We start from the raw sequence: 21,362 nt of genomic DNA, 5'->3' as shown, positions 1-21,362 counted from the left end.
CCAGAGTCCAGGACAAGGCTTCTGTGTGGTAGCCCTGACCCTTCCAACTAATTAGCTCAGCCCAAGGCAGCCTGAAAACTTACAGCGTCTCTGGCTGAAGATCTTATTACTGGAAAGAGGAAAGGCTGTGCATGCCCCGTCCCCCGCCTTCACCCCCCCCTCCAGCATCTTGAAAGAGGTACCGGTCCAAGGACCACTCAGAGTAGCCCCAGGTTCCTACAAACATGGGTCACCCCAGAAGCCCATCCAAACGTTGAAGGTACAATACAGGACTGAAGTAAGCCAAGCTTGAGTCCCAGACAGTGAACACAACTTAAGATCCACTTCGACTAACCAACCTGGATGCTGGGTAAACTGATGCACAGTGGGATGGGACGCGGATCTGAGCAAGCCGCCCCCCCTTCTGCTCCTGGTACATGGGGACACTAGGGACCCAGGTTTCTCAATAAGGACCAACAAAAGCTGGGGCAATGGGGATGGGACAGTCAGGGTATCTCCAGATGAGGGGCATCACCGGTCCCCTGGTGCCCCAGGGCATCTTCTGGTGATACCGTAGTTGCAAGGGATAAGGGTCTGGGGTCGGGATGGCGCCTACCCCTGGCGGGCCGGGTCCGGCTGCGGGAGCGGCTCCTCTGTCGCTGCAGCCGGGGCCGCCGCAGCAGCCGGTAGTAGTAGGACGGCCTCCCGGTGCTCTTCCTGGCGTTGCCACCCGCGGACATGCTGCCGCCCGCCGGGCACCGGGCCAGGCCTGGGCGCTCACAGGGGCCCCATCGGCCGCTCCGGACAGCCCGGCGGGCGCCCCGCACTCTCCCGCGCTCCTGTGCAGCGGCAGCAGTGGCCAAGGCTGCCCCACAAAGTAGCTCCAACTCCTCCTCCGCCTCCCCGCCCCGCCTCGAGCAGCCGGCCCCTCAGTAGGGGCCCGGGACCGGGAGGCCGGGTTGGCACCCGCCCGGAAAGTCAGTGCGGGCGAAATCCTGGCCTGGAGTTGTCGGGGCAACGCGGCCCGAGAACGTCCCTGTCCTGTCCAGGGGGACCCCAAGAGCATCATAACCACGAAGCCCGCGCCTCAGACTCTACATCGCATGTGGGGCACCCGGAGCACCCCGTGCCACAGCAGGTGCAGTGGAGCATGCATATCTGCACACACCAAGGCTAGACACGTACAATTAGGTCTGAGGGTGCGGGTCCTGATGATTGCACTGAAACGGCCAGAAGTGAGCTGGCAGCACAGAGCTCTGCAGGTACCCCTTCAGTCAGGTCGGAAGTCTTGTCTCTGATGCCTAAGATACTTGGATATTCTTTACATTTAGAAGGCAGTCCCGTCTGATAAAAATACTGCTTTCATATCATTGGGATCAATTTCTGTATTTCAAGCACACATAAAGAATATAAGGCACGCCTGTGTAACCAGAGAGCTTTGCCAAGCCATTTTGCCCCATCACCCAAATAAATCACCAGCGGTGCCTGAATTTTTCCTCCCCTCTGACACTTTTAGTAGCACCAGCAAGGCTGAAGGTAGAAAGATCCCTACCCCACAGTGAAGAACAGAAACTGACTGAGGCTTGCAAAAAGGATGCATCAGCTTCTTCTACTAACATAAGCTTTCTCCAAGTCATTCTGCAGCTCCAGAAACTTTCCCCCACAGCATAACAGCCCCCAAAATAGGGCAAAAATCAAACCACCTCCAGCCTCACCCCTACACCCATCATTGCCTCCACCCTGTTGCCTGCCAGCTCTCAGCCCTTGCTTCTGTTTCTGGCCAGCAATCTGCCTGCTTCCTTTCCCCATCCTCTTAGTTCTGCCTACCTCTTCTACAGGGAGTCCCTGACCCTCCTGGTCCTAGGTGACCTTGCTTTCCCTCTCCTCTTTGCCCCACAGCAACATTACTCTTTTAAGTTATTAAAACCACACCACCTACCACACTTCCATCCCTTCAAGTACAGAAGGGGAAACTGAGGACCTAAAAAATGCACACATTGGTGTGTGTGTGTGTGTGTGTGTGTGTGTGTGTGTGTGTGTGTGTAAAACTTGACTCAATCACAGAGAAAGTACAATGGCATATGGTTTTGGCCAGAGGCTGTTGCATGAACTCTTCAGGGAAGTGGGGTGGCTAGTCACAGGTGGTGCTTGAGGCCTTCTGGGGCTGGATAGGGCAGCCTAGGCAGGAATCCAGGCCAGGATTTTCTCCTCACAGGGGAAGCCCCCTTCCTGGCTCTTCAGTCAAGGAGGGAGGGCCTCCAGGTCAGGGGGGTGGTTGGGACTGGAAGCTGGATCACAGCTGGAAACCAGGCGCCGTCCTGGGACCTGGAGTAGGGGGAGGGGAGGGAAGGGCAGTTCTCCAAACCCAGCTGTAGAGAGTCCTTCGCTTCCAGTCCTCTGATCCCTCTTCCCAGAATACTGGCCAGCCCCACAGGAAGCTGCAAGTGTGTTTGTTGTCAGCCAGGAGACAGGGACTGGGACACCACTACAATCTTCTGCACCCAGTCATCGGATTCCAGACCCAGCTGTGGGCTGAGCCCAGCTTTGGAGCACCTCCCACAAAGGTGGGCTCTGTACCACCCTGTTACACTATAGCATTTCTGGGGGTGAATCATCTCCACTGCCAATCCATCCTAGTTTTAGAAGCTGAAGGTTCCCATCTTCAAAGTCTCAGTATCAGAGCAGAGGTCACCTGATCCATTTTGTTTCCCTTTGGGCCAGCCTGGCTAGTTTCCCTGTGGACCAGGTGAATGCAGACTCTGGCCTGGCCCCCCATCAGACAGCTGTAGGGATGTGTTTGGTGGCCTTGGGGGAGCAGGACTAAAGTTTAGAAACCCATCTGTACACAGCAGGATCTCAAAGGTCTGGCCTGACTTTTACCTCAGACTCTCAATTCCTCTGTACCTTAGTTTCCCTGACTACAAAGAGACACTATTAATCTCCCACCAGCTCTCAGAAAATTAGCCGATGCACCAGAAGCTTCTGAATTCCTGGCCTTGGGAAAAGAGTAGTCATGACCAGCCAAGCCCAGCACTTCTAAAGGCCCAGGTGGGTGCTGAGGAGTAATGGTGGCTTGACAGGAGCTTAAATACTGGAAAAGGGCTGGCTCCCTGTCACCTGTCCTGGTCTTAACCTTAGGACCAGCAGTCAGACACAGCTGCTTCCTGCATCCCCCCCCAAGAGCATCTAAAACCAATCCTCCCCCAGATCCTGTGAGCAGGACCCCTATGGCCTCCACCCCTGTGAAAAGGAGCAGCACCCCCAGGCAGAGCCCATGTTTCAGGAGGACACCTGGAAAATGCCCTCCTCCTCACTAAGACTCCCACCCCCCACTCCCAGTGGGGAAGCTCTCTGTGACCCAATGCAGACCCACAGGCTTCCCAACCCCTGATCCACCCCTTGGAAAAGTCTGGATTGGTACTGCCACCCTGGCCCACTTCGAGATGGACACCTGAGTGAGGAGGTGACACACATATCTCCATTGACTGGGTGGGGGTTCAAGACTGTAGCCTCCAACTCCCCCTGCGGCATTTCCTGGCATCATGTAAGATCAAGTGGATGCAGATAGAGCCTAGAACTGGGCCCTGTCAGTAAGTGCCAGACCAGAAATAGGACTCCCCAAATCAGATCTCACCAAGCCCCTACCACCATCTTCACCCTCCCTCAAAAGACCTACCAGATGACTCAGGCTTCATGACCTGAGCTAGATCTCTGGAACCCCCATGACAGAAGGGAGGAACCAACTTCTCCAAGTTGTCCTCTGACTTCACACTTGCATGGGTCCACGCACAATAAATAAATGTAAAAGGAGGAAGAAGAGGAAAGAGAAAAAGAATACCACATTCATCACAAAGCAGCCATCCCTCTGCTACCATCCTATCAACCCCCACCTGCCTCCAAGGGCTCTTACAACTTGCACCATTGATAGAACGGCCAGCACTAGGCTCTTGGGAAGATGTTTCTTCAAGGCCAGAAAACCAACAGCAAATGGCACTCCACCCACAAGGAAGGAAGGGCTGAGTGGCTTCGGAGATTGGCCAATAGGCCAAGTATACTGCACCAGGCCAGGGCCAGGTCTGTAAAGGAACCAGCCCCAGGAAGTCCTATGTCTTACTAGGGCACTGAATTTGAAGGTCTGGCCAGGTGGTGGTGATAACAGCACACAATTTTAATCCTAGCACTCGGGAGATAGAGGCAGATGGATCCTTGTGAGTTCAAGGCCAGCCTGGTCTACAGAGTGAACTCCTGGACAGCCAGGACTACAAGGAGAAACCCCATCTCAAGGGGGGAAAATGTTTGAAGGCTGGAAGGGATTGGAGAGCATGTGACCAAAATCATCTTCAAAAAGCTTAACAATGACAATGAAATGCTAGGACAAGTCACTAAGTCTTTCAGTTGAACGCATGGCAGAGGGCGTGGCTTTCACCCAGGGAGCATTTTGCAAGGAAGGAAACACTACCACCAAGAATAAGGTATTAGATATTGGGGCTGAAAGCTAAGCTCAAGCATCAAGAGCACTCACTGGCTGCTGTTCCACGGGACCAGGGTTAGACTCCCAGCACCCACAAGATGGCTCTTACAACATCTATAACTCCATGTGATCCAAATGCCTCCTCAGGCACCAGGCATGCCTGTGGTGCACAGACATTTATGCAGGCACCACATCTATGCATGGAGGGGAGATCAGAAACTGCAGGGTCACAGCCTGACCTACCTTAGTATGCATCCATGGCAGATTGTACTCTCAGCATCCCACACACATTCAATCATTTAATTTCCCAGTGACCCTAGCAGACAGGTGACTATACTGTTTTTCCAACACAATATTAGAGACAAGAGAGTGAGATCCTTAAGATCATATGGCTTGCAGCAGGATCTGAACCCAGGGGACTGGATGCTGCAAGGGTCATAAAGCTGAGTGAGACTTAACAGGCATGAGGGCAGGGTAACAACCTAGAACCTACCTTCAGAGCTAGCATTTTCCAGGGACAGGGGAAGATGGTAAGGAGGAAGTGAATGTCTAGCAGTGCCCACCCTAGGCCCCTTACAATGGTGTCTGGAGGGCTCAGACCTGTCAGGTTTCCTGTCTGGACCTGGGTAGGCAGCACTGACCAGGGAAAGTCCCTAGGCAGTCAGCTCTGCATACATCCTCCTCCTCAGCCAGGCACCACCTCTAACTCTTCAGAGCTTGTGCATTCATGGTTAAGGTCACAGCCTTCCCTTCAGGATGCTGTCTGTCTAACAGGCAATGACAGCTTCCTGCATCCACTGTTTATCCAGGAATGAGGCTGGACCAGGAGCAAGAACTCTCCTAGAGTCATGAGAGGAAAGCAGAGTCTAGTTCCAAAGTGGAAGGCACAGACCGACACCCAAAGGAGGTCCTGCTTAGCACCAAACATCCCCCCAACTTCCCTCCCAAAGCCACCCACACATTTAATGACATTCTTTGTAGAAAATGGCTGGAGTGGAGCAGGTGACACTCCAGGCTGGAAGAACAGGAACCAGTCAGATATGGACTCTTGGGCTCACACTCAAAAGCTTGCCTCAGGGAATATGAGTGTCTTCCGAACAAGCCACCCACACTGCCAGGATGGGGTCCTGCAAGAGGCCTGAGTCTAGGGAGAGCAAACTGGCAGGGCGTGTGGCCTCTGTCACTATCTCTGAGCCAGTGGAAGTGACATATCTGAGCCCACACCCCTGAGGTTTTATGGGTATCTAAAAAACATTATCCCAGCTCTAAACCGCTCCCTAAGCTCCTGCTCCCCAGCCTGCTTATTTTCTAGAAACCCAGAGAAGGAAACACACCTCCCTATTCCTGTCAACAGCCCACTGTAAGCCTATCTTAAGGTACAGACAACAACTGGAGTGATGGGACCTGGAAGCCAGGGCTCCCAAAGGGAGGCTCTGTCTAATGTATAGACATCCAAATCCAACACCCACTCTGCAGCCACTGAGGGGTGTACCACCCTCAGCCTCCCACCCAGCAATGGGCTCTGTCTAAGTGGAAGAAATAACCCACACTGGGTAGGGGCCAGGCTGGAGCTTCCCTAGGGGACCCCTCAGCTACCCAGGTTGCTTCCTTCTGGGGCAGAACCAGAATGCCTAGCGTGCGATGCCCCGCCCCCAGATGCGGGGCTTCCATTTCAGAAGCTCCGCTCCCATGGCCCAAGAAGGCTGAGCTCCACTGTCTACCGGCAGCACTGGCCTTTGCTGTTCTCCAACCCTTGAAGGCTGTGCTCCCTGTCTGCCCAGATGGCTTCTCTGTGTTCCACCCCCCTGCTCTGACCCAAAAAAGCCTCCTGCCCTCGTGCTCTCTTCTCAGTCACCAAGGGCCCAGGTCTCCAGCTTCTTCCTCTTCATCCTTTGATGGATGCAGACTGGTCTACACCCACCAGGCCACCAGAGGAGGTGCCATATGGTCTCGGTATGAGATCAGTGTACCTCCTCCTTTCCCAGGCATGCCAGCCTGATCATCTGTTAGGACGGGCACTGGCCTGGGTTCCAAGGGGAGGGGCCTCACTGCCTCCTTGAAGAGCTCAGGGAAGGGGACAGCTGAACCAGCCCTGTAGCTGAGGCCAGATAGCCCAGGTGGGCGTGCAACGTGTATTTATGACTGGGCTGCAGAGTAAGTGACTGGGCTGCAGAGTAAGGGGTCAGTTCATTCGTGCTGGGGGGAGGGGGAAGCTTAGGGTGGAACTTCACCTTTCTGGGCCTCTCACAGAGAATAGTGGCTCACAACCTCAAATATACACACTCGTCAGTGGGTTCCTTGAAAGGTAATCCCGACCCCAGAGCAGACACAAATTTGGGAGAGGTGGTGGCAGCCCGGGGAAGAAGTAGAAGAACCCACCTGACCCACAGTCAGCCCAAAGAGAACTGGGGAGAAATCCTGGAAGCCTGTGAGGAAGAGGCACCATAGGCACTGAACTAGAAAGCCGACGGGGGTAGACAGCAGCTGTATTCCCAGAGGGGAACAGCATAAGGAAAAGGACATACATAGAAACCATGAAATATCGGTGGGGACAGTGTGCTGAACGGAGGCTGAAGCAAAGAATACGCTAGGAACTTAGGGGCAGGCCTGGATATATTGAAAGAGGGAAGAGGAGAGCCAGGGAGTGGTTTCCAAATAAGGGTGGGCCAAGTGGCTCCCCTGAGGCTAGGCTTGAGACTTAGTTCTGTCATGATGGCTGGGCTACTTTTAGTAAATCACAGGCCCTCTCTCTGGTCCTTGTTCTGCAACTATGCTCTCATAATGTAAGCCTGCAGGTTCAGGCCTGGGTTGCGGTGCCCATTCAGGAATACTCCAGGGTCCAAGCATCACTAAACCTCAATCTTGGGCGATAGATCCAAGAATTCCATTTTGGGGGGAGGGAGGACAGAGTAAGGGCTAGACCTAGATCTCACAGATGCTGTGCCTAAGAGTTCTATGAATGATCAAGAACTCCAGCCCACTGTTTCCTTTTCTCCTCCTAAAATTCTAGGTGGTCTGGCTATGAAGCTCAAGGTGGCCTCAAACTTAACAATTCTCCTACCTCAGTCTCCTGCATGCACCCCAGCCACAACTCACTCTTTAAGCGCTGGCCAACCCAACACAGTCCACCCCAGGCCCCTTGCATGTGCTGCCTCTCCTAACTCATTCACAAGATGAAGCATCTCCAGCTACTCCACTCCAGCTCTGACACCATTTGCTCAGAGGCCTTCCCTGACTACCTTAGCCCAGGTCAGTTTGCCCCAGTCTCACTAGGATGTGCTTCTGCTAGAATTTATTTTCTTCAACTTTTCAGACTTCCTGAAACCCTCCTATTTGTGTGTTTCCTAATTGTTTCCCTCCAAACCTTAACAAGGGCTACAGCCTAATAAACCTGTTCACAGCCAGGTCCCAGTGTGGGTGGTGCTCAGTGTCAGAGGATCATGGTCATGGAAGGAGGCTGAGCTCAAAGTTGCCATTTTAAAAGACAGCTTCAGGCCCAGGGGCAAGTGACTTCACTTCTGTCCTCAAGACCTGGGCTTTCTCCAGGTGACATATAGGACAGGCCTGCTGGTGGGCTTATGTTCCCAAGGCAGCCTGGGGCTGGTCAGGCCAGGGTACATTCCTGACTCTTTGCAAGACTGGTTGAAAGTCAGCATTTAGTGAATGAATGAATGAATGCCTTTTCTTTGCCACTGGCCTTTGATCAAGTCTCTGGGTCACAGCTCTGTCTCCTGGTTGGTTGGCCTGGGTACATACTTTCAGAGTTATTGAAAAATGAGTGTCTGTGCTCAATCCCACAAGGGAAGTGGGGGACCCTGAAGGTGCTGAAGCAGGGACAAGCTTTGCCGGATAGCTGGCATCCTAACGCCATGAAGCAGTTAAATGTATCTTCTGCCTCCTTCATCCTTCAAGGCCCTTGAGAGTGAGAACAGTGAAGCCCCGCCCCCGCCCTCGGAACAGCATTTTGCCTGGAAACTACCAGGGGCAAGAGGAAGGGCTGGGGCCTACAGTTTCAGTGCCTGCTCAGACAGGAAGGAGCAGAAAGTTCAGGGCCAAGGAAAACAAGGTCAAGGTCACCCTGGAAACCAGCAAGTCCACAGTTGAGCCTTGTACACCCCCCTCCACGAATCTCTTCTTGTCATAAAGATCAACACGCATGAACCTGAAGAGAGAGAACATGGGTGGGACCACTCACAAGGCAGGAGAGAAAGGAAAACTTGCCCAGCCTCTTCTGGCAAGCCTCTCGTGACAAGGAACTCACTACCTTACAGAACCAGCCTCTAGCCCATCTCCCGGAGCTGTGTCCCACACCTAGAACATGAAAAATGTTTTGAGGGCCTCCCCACCCTCTAACCAGGGCACAGGGCTGGGAACTACCTACGGTCCCTCTTCCCAGCAGCAGGCTCCTCAAGGAGCCAGTGGTAGAGATGGGCAGTGTTTGGGCCCCACCCCACCTCAGGTCTCTCTCGACTACAGTGCTGAGGCAGGGGGCTGACCTCTGACTGTCCCTCTCTAAGAGCCCAGAACACACAGGCAAGAGCCCCGACACACTCTCCGTGCCTCTGAGTCCCTTCATACCCTGCACCAGGGACATCCTGGGTCACAGGGGACTCAGCACAGCCCCTGAATACTTGCTCCAGGAAGATGGAAGGTAATGCCAGAACTTTCAAGACCTGCTCCCTCTGACCTTAGCTTAGTAAGCCCCCTCACTGAGTCCACTTACACTGGCTTCTATGCATACACATCTCCCCTCCACTCCCGACCTGACTTTCGAGCTCTTCCAAGGTCCAGCCAGGCCAGCAACTACTCAGCAGCCAGGCCATGGCCAGGTGAGGCACCCTGACAAAATCATTGTCTTGGGCCTCAATCCTGGAGTTTTAAGATGGCCTGGGGGTAAGTGTTAGGATGGCAGGCCCTGGCCCAAGTTACAGTCTGGGTTAGCCAACATGAAGTAGGGACTCAGTCTATGGCTCCTAGAGACCCTGCCTTACCACTCAAGCACCAAGAGTACTGATATAAGTCCCCATGCTGGGCTAGGCTGAACTCTTCTGCAACAGGAGTAGGCCTATGGATGACTCTGAAGATCACACCTGCTGTCCGGGCTCCATGTGGGCTCCTAAACAGAAATGATTCCATAGCCTGTTCTCCACCTCAGCACCTGTGTGCTTTACAAGGCGAGGCTTCTAAACCTTACACCCTAGAAGGGCCATGTGAGGCCTAGAACACAGTTTGCAGAGTACCCCACTGATGCCTCAAGCTCCCTGAAAGTGGTCTGGAGTGAGGGGCCCAGAAGGTCAACTCAGGCCAGGAAGACTGGCTCCCTTTGTCCTGGTCTCTGTGTTCCCTGGCTTGACCAGGTCCTGGGCTGATATCCCCTTACAGCTCTGATAGGCATGGTGTCTCCTTACAAGGGACAGCACTGCCAAGCTTAGCCATGTACTCTGGTCACTCTCCTACTGTGCTGAAAATAGCTGGCACAAGGGAGGTCAGACCTGCCAGGAGACTAAAGTCCATATGGGATGCTAAGGGCAGAGTCACACAGTTCCTACTTATGAACCCAATACAGTACTCAGTCTCTGGCAGGCAGTGTTCATTCAGTGAGCCCTTATAAAGCCCTCCGAGGTGGAGAGGAGGACTCTCAGCCATTGGCACAGCGTTGGTGAGTGACAGAGACTCATCTCTACAGCCTGCCCCTGCTAGAGCCCCACGTGGCTCCAATAATGTTTATCAATATTTCCCTCAAGCTACCTGATGGACCCCACTCACCCTTTCTACAAAAGCCACTCCTTCCTTTGCTAGCTCCCTACCCTATCCTCTCCTCCCAGAGCACACTCCTTTTCTCAGCGCAGTGTGCATGCAATGAGACTCATTGCACACCTGTCTCTGCTGGCACAATGTGCTCTCCCTGAGGCTCGGGTCCCCTGGCTCATCCAGGCAACTTCAGCCCCCCAGTGCTGAGAGTCACATGGCCGATGTCAATTAGGAAGTGGGTGGGCCTTCTCTTTTAAGAAAAGCACTGGGTATGTGTGTGTGTGCACATGTATGTGTACTTTGGAGGCCCTCAGACCTCAGACATCCAGCCCTGGGCATCATGACCTTCCTGAGCTCTCAGCAAAGCCCAGCCAGAGGCCCTGCACCTCCACTACACCTCAGTAATTATTCATCTCCCCCTCTCGTTCCATGATTCATAACCCATCAATACACATCCCCATTATCTTTCACAAGACTGCCGCCTTTCTGCCATTTAATAATCCATTTGGCTCAGTGCTGCTCTCCCAGGAGAAAACGAAGGCTTGGTTCCCATTCTATACAGGCCATGTGTCATTCAGGGGCTCATTCAGGACCTAACCTTGACCCTCACATTTGGGCTCAATGGGCAGGGCCCTGCTGCTTTCACCTCCTGCCTGCCTTCACCTATTGGCTGACAAGTCCTGGGGCCCATGGGTCTTTCAAGGCTTATTGTGAGACCCTTCTTACACCCAGCCCCATATATGCCGAGGAAGCATGGCAGGTTCAGACGCAGCTCCTATGTCCCAGGATTGCCTCCTTTCAACTTCACAAAAAACCTTCAGAAGCCAGGATATTGTAACCATTCCACAGACAGGGAAATGACAGGCAGCTTCCCTAAGGCTGTACTGCAAGCAGACGGTGGCTTCCTGCGAGTGGGGGTGGAGCTTCCTGCAGGAGGAAAGAGAGGGTCTGGAAGCTGCAGACACACAGGGGCTCCACGCTGAGCTGTGCAGGCAGAGAGAGCCCAATGGGAGGAAGCCTGGCGATCTCCTCTTATGTGTGGTAAGTCTCCTGACTCAGTGACTGAACTCACAATTCTGCTCTAGACGGACTACCTCCCAGGAAGGATTATCACGTGACTGGCAACTTGTGGGAAGCTTCCTTGTAAACTGTTCAGTCCCACTGCATGTCAATTTTGCATGTCAGAACAGTGAACTCAAGACATCATTATACAAGGACCTGCAGGGAAGCCCTGGCTGTTCCAGGTGACATATGACCAAAAGCTCAGATCCAGACCACGTGTCAGCCTCTCTCACCTGACACCAGCCCTCCAGCTCAGTATAGTCACTCCAAGTGGCCTGGCCTATGCCAGCCACTGGGGCTGGTACCCTCCCCCTCCTGCTCTACAAAGTTTCTGCTTTTATAGTTTCCGTAGCAACCACCTCTCTCTCTCTCTCTCTCTCTCTCTCTCTCTCTCTCTCTCTCTCTCTCTCTCTCTCTCTCTGTTTTCCTCTGTCATTTCAGCATCTTAGGCACAAGGAGGGAGAGTGAGTGGGATAAAAGGTCTGGCCAAGAGAAAGAGAACACAAGAGGCAGGGTTGGGATGACCTTTGACCTGAGGGCAATCCTTGAGGGGATTCTCAAAGGACCAAGGACCCGTGTTGTGCAATATACCTGCAAACTGCAAACACTGATGTGTCTTCACCTACAGGACACCTTCCCTCACCAAGGCCAAGTCCAAAGTCCCCTACTCACAGAAGTCTTTACTGATACCCAGTCACAATTAATACCCTCCTGCTACTGTCCTTGGGATGCTTGCTCTTCACTGTCTGCTCTCTCTCAGACTAGGTTAACAGTTCCTCACCTCACTCTCCCATCTCTAGGGGTCCTCAGAAGCCGGTCTCAAGCCTGAGGGTTCCCATCCTAGCTCAGTCAACACTAGCTGAAGTGAGGCTGGAGTGACTTAGGGGCTGAGAGAGCCTGCCATATTCTCTAGTGCTGTGTGCACTCTGGTGTTATTTTTAGTCTGAGTGAGAGCCGTCTAGTGGACAGCCCAGAGCTCGCCGTGACCCACATTGGAGTGGCTCTCTCTCTCCACCTGCTGACCTCCTGAGGCATTGATGCCAGTCTGCAGGCAGCTCAAGAGCAAGGCCCAGCCTGTCTCCAACCCTGCCTGTGCACAAGCCACCTCCTCCAGCCCCCTCCCACTCATAGGCACATGAATACACTTATGCACACCCACACAAGTTTATACATAGATACACATACGTGCTCCCTTCGTTCATACTCAAACACATATACATGCCAGGATGCCCATGGCTTCACCAGAACCTGATGTGTATGCTCTCGGGAGGGACAGCCCTCTAAGGCTCCCATGAGCAACTGCAGAGGGTAGCCCAGCCACCAGGTAAGCATTTTGACAGAAAAAGTGCCCTCCTTGCCTGGCCAGAGCACAGGGATGTCCCTGGTCTTCTCAGGCTGTCACCTCCTGTTTTCTCCTTCCTCTTAAGTCTCTGATGCCCCGCATCCACCAGAGCGGAGCCTCCCTCCTTTCCTGGTAGACCTGATGATATACCCCACCTTGACTGCCAGCCCAGACCTGCACATCACTGTGGAATGGCTCGAATGGCTCGCCTGCCCAGGCTTGTGCTAGGACAGGTGTTGCTGGTGACAATACACAGGCTGTCCAGGGCCACAGTGTCTCAGTGTGGGGCTCCTCTGCCTAAGGCTATCTCACCTCTTCAAAGACCTACCATGTCAGGGTTAGCAGGCCCAAAGAGAGGGGTCAACCCCCAAACACAAGACCTAACACAGGCCCAGCCTGGCTGGTCACAGCCTCTGCCCCACACTTCTGCCCTGCCCCCTCTCTCATAGCTCAGTGATCCAGCATTCTCACACTGCCATTGAGAGCTTTTAGCACCTACCCTGAAGTGCATGGGGACAATTCCCAGGAACTGGTACTTGAAAGCCCAAGTAAGTTCTAACACGGTCTAGGAAAGTGCAATATATGTACCCAAGAGGGCTCCAATACAGTTCCTGTCCCTAGAGAACTGGCAGTTTAGTGACATATGGGGCTCCTCCAGGAGCATGCAGACAGGGGCTAAGGCTGAGCAAACAGAAGAGAAGCAACTATTGATGCATTCGGGGGTAATCCAGGAAGGCTTCCCAGAGGAGGCAGCATCTGGGCTTCTTGACTGGGGTTCCCATAGGCAGTGGGTATGGGGTATAAGATGAGCGTGCTGAGATTTCTCCTTTCTTTCTCTCTTTCTTTCTGTCTTTCTTCCTTTCTTTCTTTCCTTCAAGATAGGGTTTCATGTAGCCCAAGCTAACTTCAAATTCACTATGTAGCTGAGGAGAACCTTGAACCCCTGGCATTCCAACCTCTAATTCTCAAGGGCTGGGATCACAGGTACATGCCACTGAGCCTGATTTTATGCAGTGCTAGGGAGGGAATTTCAAGCCTCACACATGCTAAACAAGCACTCTACCAACTGAGCCAGCCACAGCCCCAAGCTAGGGCTGAGGTCAGGGGAAGCCTGCTCCCTTCCAGACTATAGAAAGGGCTGGAGCCTAAGGGTGCTAACCTGGTCTCCTTCACTGGATCACAGGGGTGCTAACTCTTCCAGAATAAGGCACTTTCAGGCCAAGTACTGAGGCCACCTCTGTCACAGGCAGTCATCCAGGGATGCTACAGTAAGGTAAAGCCTGATAGGCCTTGAACTCCTACAGGAAAGATCATTTGAGTTACCTGGACAACCTACTCCAGTGTTTCACACCACCCTGCAGTCAGCCAGGAAGTTCTTCCCCTATCTAACCTACATCTCTCTTGCTGAAATGTACACCCACCTTGCTGTGGAGACAGGAATAACAAAGGCAGAAGTTGAAATGCCTCACTGGTCGGTTGGAGAGCAGAGTGGAGAAGGTGGGGGGGGGGGGAGTCAATGGGCAGAGATACAACCCCTGGCACTGAGGAGAATGGACAAGGCCCTCTTTGTGTGCATGATTAATTTATAGGCCTGGGGAGGGCCACAAGAACGTCCTGCACGGGCCTTGGAGGCTTCCCTGACCCAATTTAGAAGCTGTGTTTATTGTGTTGCTCATGTCAAAGCTTCCCGGCGAGGTCTCTATTCCCAGCGTGCTCATGAATTTTCCGGGGGTTTAATCGCACACAATCTGAAAACCATTTATTAAGAAGATTAAAACCCCCAAATATGCTTCTGCATGGTCTAGGAAACGTGGCACATTGATCGTCCGCCATGGGCAGGCTTCCTCCAGCAGAAAGATCCCTCCGCAGAGTGTGGGAACTCTGCAACCAGGGAAGAGGAAGAGGTGTGGGGTGTGGGCCCCCAAGCAGAGGAGTCTAGTGTGGAAAGGTGCATTAAGGACTGCAAGCTGAGGATGTGGTCCACTTGGCAACATGTTTGTCTGGCATGTACCAGACCCCAGTCCCATCCCCCCACACCCACACACACATAGCACCAAATAAACCAAGAGTCATCTTTAGCCACACAAAGTTTGAGGCCTGCCTGGGTGACATGAGACCTTCACACAAAAAACAAAACAGAATTGCAGAACCCTAGAGTGTGAGCAGTGTCCAGAGCCAGGCCCTGGGTTCAAAGCCCTCCCTGCCACTGCGCCCAAGCCTCTCCTACCAGAGTACAGCTCTTTCATGTCCCTTTCTGAGCCCTTCTTTCCCCATCCCAACCCTGAGGGTTACTGGAGGTGGGGGGACTAGGTCCCTCTACCAGAAGGGGGACTTTTCATTCCCACCCTTCCGGGGATGTGGGCCAGGGCTGGCCTTACTAGAACAAAGCAGAGCAGAAGAGAGGAGGAGGGGTAAGGTCCCAGCCCAGTCCTCAGAGGCCTGGGGAAGATGGTTCCTGGGGACCTGAGCTGACTTCAGATGCCAACTACACAGGCCCCAGCTTCAGAATGCATCTGAAATCTCAAGCTTGTCTTGCCTCTCCCCTCTCCCTCCCATTTAGGAGGCCACCAGGAACACTGTGTTTATCACAGATAATGAATGTGGGCTAAATTTGCGGGGAACCTGTGCTTCCTCTGAGCCAGACCCAGGGCTGAGCTCTAGTACCTATCTTCTCTCATGTGTACAGCCCTGTAGGCCATGTGCTATTTCCATCCAGACTTTGCCAAACCTCCCATGCATACATAACTGATGTACCTAGGCCAGGAAACAAAGAACAGCAGAGCTGGGGTTCAAACCCAGAGTCTACCCCTCTGGACCTCTGGACCTCTGACCTCAGTCCTTAGCTGGGATACCTTTGTCTCCATGACAACTCTTGGTAGGCTCAGATCCACTCTCCATATCCCTCAACTGGTCTCCTGCTCAGTCTCTCCTGTTGTTTTCAAGACCAACCATTAGGTCTGACTTTGAACCCAAACTGACCTACCAAAGGCCTGGTTCTCAGGCTGCAGGACTGGGCCCTCAAGGATACCACTCCCTTCTGTGCTTTTTTATGGTCTTCTCTGGGGTCACCTGATCTCTGTGCTCTAGTTCCTTTGTTAAATATGCTTATTTTCCCTGTTTCTTATTTCCAAATTCTCAAGATCCAAATCTATTGCCATCTCCACAAGCCTTCCAAGGACAGCAAATCAAGTTACTGCAGGGCCTCACTGTCCTCACTGCAGAGCTATTGAGTATGCAGCCCCACCCCAGCAGCTACCGGAAGACAAGGTTGTCTCTGTTAGGTGCAGGGAGCAAGTTTAATGGGTGTCTTCTGTGGTCTATCTAACGATGAGACTGATAGTCTCTGATAATAAGGGTGACCACAGCAGCCTGTGCCAGCCTGTGGACACACTTCCCTGGTCACAGTAAGAATCCTTCTTCATCCCTGTTGTGGACCACGTCAGTCCCTGATAAAGGCTACAGACCTCTTTATAGAGAAATCTATTAGATAAAACATGGGGATGAGGAGGGGGCTTGTGGGATGGTTATGTGGGTATAAATATCAAGGCTGAGAGAGAACCTGAGTCCCGATCCCGGAAGTGTCAAAGCAGGATGTGACTCCAGCACCTCTATGAAGGGATGGGAGAAGAGACGAGAATGCCCAGAACTCCCCAGCCACCAAGCCTGCTGCCAAGAGACCCCTATTCAAAGATCTCATAGCCATTAGGTTAGTTCAGAAGGAAAGGTAAGAACCCACACCCACAGCTATCTGTACACACAGGCCGGGCATGAGGGCACCCATATACCAACCCCCACATCAACTAACACAAATAAGCACACACACACACACTCACATGCCATACACAACTCTCACACACCTTACACTCATACACACATACCATACACACTCACACACATACCACACACATCATATATTCACACTATATCCACTCACACCACATACACTCACATGCCATACACACTCACACACACCATACACACTCACAACCATACACACACCACACAAACACACCATACACACACACCACACATACTATATACCTCACACCATACACACTCACATGCCATACACACTCACACATACCATACACTCACACACACCATATACACTCACACACCATACACACGCTATATACACTCAAACCACACACACCACACATACAATACATACTCATACATACACTATACACACACCATACACATACCACACACATTATATACACTCACACCACACACATAATACACACTCACATACCATTACACATACACACCACACACGCACACATACACCCACACCATAAACACTCTCACCACACACAATACACTTACACATCATACACACACACCACACACACTCACACACTCATAAATACACCATCCACATTCAACACCACACACACAATACACACAAACCACACATACTGGCACCACTCACACACACATCATACACACTCATACCACACACCCACTCACACCATACAGATACATGCACACTGGACTAGAAAGGATAACAATGGTCTGAAATGTGCTTATCAAGTACTTCCTGAAACACTGTAGTGATATGCACACTTTTTTATCATCCCCCGAAATCCCGGGATCTAGAGCTAATAACAACTGTCATTTTGAGGTGTGATGAGCAAAAACAGTATTATTTCAAGATATCCACAGCTACCCTGTGACACAGAAGTGGTGATTTCCATAAATCACTGCACAGAGAATGCTAGGGCGGCTTATCGCCTACAACGATAATTGAAGGGATTGTCATGTATAATTGTAATTAGAGGTTGGGGGAATGAAGGCAGGATAGGAATTCCTTTTCCTGCTGCAGGGTTTAGAGCTACAGAATCCAAGCAGAGACTCCCTGGGACAGGACTCCAGGTGAGAGCCCCAAGGTGGCATGTGCATCAGGGGTAGGGAGTGGGGGGTGGACTTGTCCTGGACCAGGTTCTGACTGTGTGTCCTGGAAGTCTCTGTATACCACTGCAGTCCCAACACCAAGGACCCAAGCCTGTGCTCCTGATACTGCTGTTCCAGTGGTTGTAAAAAGCTCCCTGACAGTGACTCTGGCTTGGTTGAAGACAGGCAAAACCACCCCTTGGAGGAGCTCAGCTTGGACAGCCTTGCCACTCCTCAGGGAACTTGTTTAATGTCCCAAAAGAACAAGGCTGACAGGGGATAAATTGCTGAGGAAGACTGGAGTGGGCTCTGACTGTCTGCACGGCGCCCGCCCAGCCGTCCTGATGTACCCACTGCTGTCTGCCCTGTGGAGAGAGGAATGCACCATCAATTACCCAGGGAGAAAGGGCTCCATGAGGACGCGCCCAAGCACTGCACAGGAAGCATGTTCCTGGCCTCCTGGCTGCCAGGCTCTCCTCTTTGATGATAGCAGGGTCACCTTCTAATGGAGGGGGGTTCCATGTCTCTAAGGAGATGCTCTTTACAGACAGCCTTCTTTCCAAGGAAGGGTCTCTACTGGTCCTTTGCCTTCACCAGGCACCTCCAGCCTGTTTTGAACCCTATGAGCTATACTAGAGATGTGTCTCTGGCTTCACCCACACCCCACAGCCCACTCTAGCCATCACTCAGGCCCAGGTAATTACATTGCCTTCACAACACCTCCACAAAAGCTGCCTAATGTAAATCTGTCTTAAGCAACCCTCCTACCAAGCCTTAGGAGGACATTGCAATTGTTGCATTTTTAAGATATAGGAAGACTGGAAAGGGTATGTGACTGACCTAAGGAGGCACAGCTGACCACGGACAGAGTCAGGTCTAAGTTCAGGTGATCTGGTTTCAACCACAGGTAGACAGTGTCCAAAGAAAGTGTGCTGGTCCCTCTACACAATCCTGCGAAGAGTCTCCTTGGAACCTAGAGGCATGGGTCTTCATCCCTAAACTTCCCACCAGCCCCAGTCCTGCTCTAGAATGCCCTCCCTACTCTTTACTCTCACGATCTAGGCTTGCAGAGCTTCCTAACCCTCATCAGAAGTCAGGACAGTCACTAGCACTCCAAGACTCTTTACCTCACCACCTTCTATCCCACAAGCAGACCCAGGCACCATACAGGTGCCTTTTCAAGCTTAAAGGGTATTCTTGCTGGCGGGTGAGCTGGTGACTCTATAGCTAGATGCCTTCCACTTCACGTCAGGTCTCATCATCCTCTGGCCCAGACCACCCTGCTGCCCAAGGGTCCAGGAATGGCATTGCAAATGTGTTTAGCACTAGGAACATCTCTAACAAGAGTCTTGGCCCAGCTGGAGCTCCCCTGCAGCCTCATAGGTCTCCAGTAGAGCACAGAAGGGCCAGGCTTGGGCCCAGGAGGATAGCTCAGTGCGTAAAGGGACTTGCTGCCAAGACTGACAGCATGAGTTTGATCCCCAGAACCCGCATGGTAGAAGGAAAGAACCAATTCCTGTTAAGTTGTCCTTCAACCTCCACGTGTATGCCATGGCATGCACACATGTATATACACACACAAAATAAAATTTAAAAAAATTTCATGGGTGAGGACAGGCTCAAGTTCAAGTTGCAAGAACTCCAGACACATTGCAAGATGAAGATCAGGGCCATTCCCAGTGACTTTGCCTCTCTCCTCGAAATGTGCTTGTTCTAGACAGTGAGACACTGGTGCTGAGTCTGAAGAGACCAAGAAAGAAGATCCCTGAAACACTAGGAGACTCGGGACCCCTCATCAACCTCAAGCTGCCAATGCCCTGAGGCACAGACATAGGCAGCAAGGGAGAGTTTCGTGTCTGAACTCTCTAGAAGAGAGTTAGAGACCGGAAGAGGTCTCCAAAATGTCTTCCTGAGTAAAAGGTGCCACTTAAAGGAAGTTAAAATGATCATTCAGTAGAAACTTTACAGTTTCTTATGGCTTTATGTGTCTGTGAATTTGTGAGACCACATGAAGGAAACCATTCTCAAGCCTCTCCCACAGGATGGGTTCTGCTTCCAGGATCCACCACTCAAGTCCTCTCCAGGCCCAGATCAGCTGTGCTTGAGACTGTGGCCCAACAACTCTCGTCCATGAGCCACAGGAGCAAGAACAGCTTCAGCCCCCACAGAGGCTGAAGAAATAAGCAAATGTTAAAAACCACAAAAGAAGGTCAAGTAAATCTATAAAATGTTTATCTTGAAGAGCTGGACACTTGGTATAGGCCTGTGCCACCAACCCTCACAAGGCTGGGGTAGGAGGATCATTACTAATTATTAGTTCAAGGTCTGGGCTATACAGAGAGATCTGTCTCAAAAACACCAAAGGGGAGGGGAGGAAAAAGTCAGTTAAAAATTCATAAATCCTCATGCTATCCCTCAGGTAAACTCTTACAATCATGTGTAGATGTGTGAGGATGCCTGTGTGTCCCCATGTGTTTAGCAGGGGATAATAGTGACTAATATCCAGGTCATTAATATTAGGGTCACTCCTAAGGAGGGGACACTGACCAGAGCATGAAGTAAGGATGCATGGTGCCCATATACAACAAGACAAAATGCACACTGGATTTCAGGACATGTGCCATGACTGCCTGGCTAGACAGACCTCAGGACAAGAATTAAACAAGAGGCAGACTTGGTTTCCAATTCACAAAGTTTATTTTTTCCAGTTCTGGGGGTTAAGTGTGGGAGCTCTGTGTCTGTTAGATGAGAGCTGTACCATTGCCTATACCCCAGCCCAACCTGCAATATTTGCTTTGGTTTTAAATAAATAAGTCATGGAATACACTATTTTTATATGCCAGAAGCCAGACTAAGATGGGGGATATTGAGGGTAGATGAGGCTATGGGAAGAGGCAGCGAAGAGCTCTCTTCATACCCTTTGCTCATTTTTCTTGGGAACCTAAAACTACTAAAAAAGTAAAATCTATTAAAAGAAAAAAATGAAAATCTTTAGAAATTAAAAAACACAGGACAATGTTGTCCCCAAAGTCAGGGCTCCTGGGCTGAGTCTCCAGGGGCGGAATTTAGCATTCTTTGGCAAGCCCCAAATTCCAGCCTGATTCAACCTTGAAGAGGAACAGGAAATTGGAACCTTATCCCAATGCTGGGTCTCCCTGGAAAGCTGTGTTTAGGACATTTCACTTTTGTTCAACCAGAACGCCTCACACCTTCATATGAAGCTGTTCCAATGTCATTCTGAAGCCCTTCACAGGCTATCTGAGGAACATGTGTTCCGCTGACGGATCTCTACAGCCTCTGGAATGGCTAACGCCTGGCACAAGGCAGGAGCTCATTAAACATGGGCAGAGCCAATTCACAGTAGTAGTTCTCAAAGCCCTAAAGCCCTGTCTAGACATCTCCCTGGGGCCACTCATCTGGCCTTGAATTATAATTCCCCATGCCCATGTTCACAGCTCCTGGGCTTACACCCTGATAGAGGCTACCAGTCTCATTGCCCACCTGTTTCAGAAGCAGAGATGAGTCAGGAAGGGAAGACCAGAATTATATAAAGTATCAAACACACACACACACACACACACACACACACACACACACACACACACACACACTCAGCCACTACAGCCCTCAACGGCCATCAGACTGGCCAGGAATCTCATTTACGAGAAGCTGCCAGATTTGAATGTCAAGGCCTTCTTATTGCTATCATACAGATAAGTAATTCTCATTTAAGACTGAACAACAGGTCAGACAACGGTGACACGTACGGTAATCCAGCACATTTGGGAGAGTGTGGCAGGATTTTGAGATGGAAGCAAGCCTGGACTACACAACAAAAAACCCTGCCTCGAAAATAAAGAC

At 51.6% G+C, this 21,362-nt stretch overlaps 1 protein-coding gene across 3 annotated transcripts in view; it reads right to left on the bottom strand.

Moving 5' to 3' along the window:
* The window catches only part of Dab2ip (DAB2 interacting protein), a 167,064-nt gene that overhangs the window by 103,982 nt on the left and 41,720 nt on the right, over positions 1-21,362 (bottom strand). Inside the window, exon 1 of one of the 3 annotated variants that reach the window (XM_051185291.1) lies at positions 596-815. The exons of the other annotated variants lie outside the window; for them this stretch is intronic. Within the exon in view, the coding sequence (XP_051041248.1) occupies positions 596-719 (124 nt within the window). The 5' untranslated portion in view covers positions 720-815. Of the gene's footprint in view, positions 1-595; positions 816-21,362 lie in introns of those variants that run through there. 3 annotated transcript variants of the gene reach the window in all.

Source organism: Phodopus roborovskii, unplaced genomic scaffold (assembly GCF_943737965.1).
Source record: "Phodopus roborovskii unplaced genomic scaffold, PHOROB, whole genome shotgun sequence".
In the NCBI taxonomy this organism is placed as follows: domain Eukaryota; kingdom Metazoa; phylum Chordata; class Mammalia; order Rodentia; family Cricetidae; genus Phodopus; species Phodopus roborovskii.
Note: the sequence above shows the minus strand (reverse complement) of the source record. Positions and strands in the feature narration are given on the sequence as shown.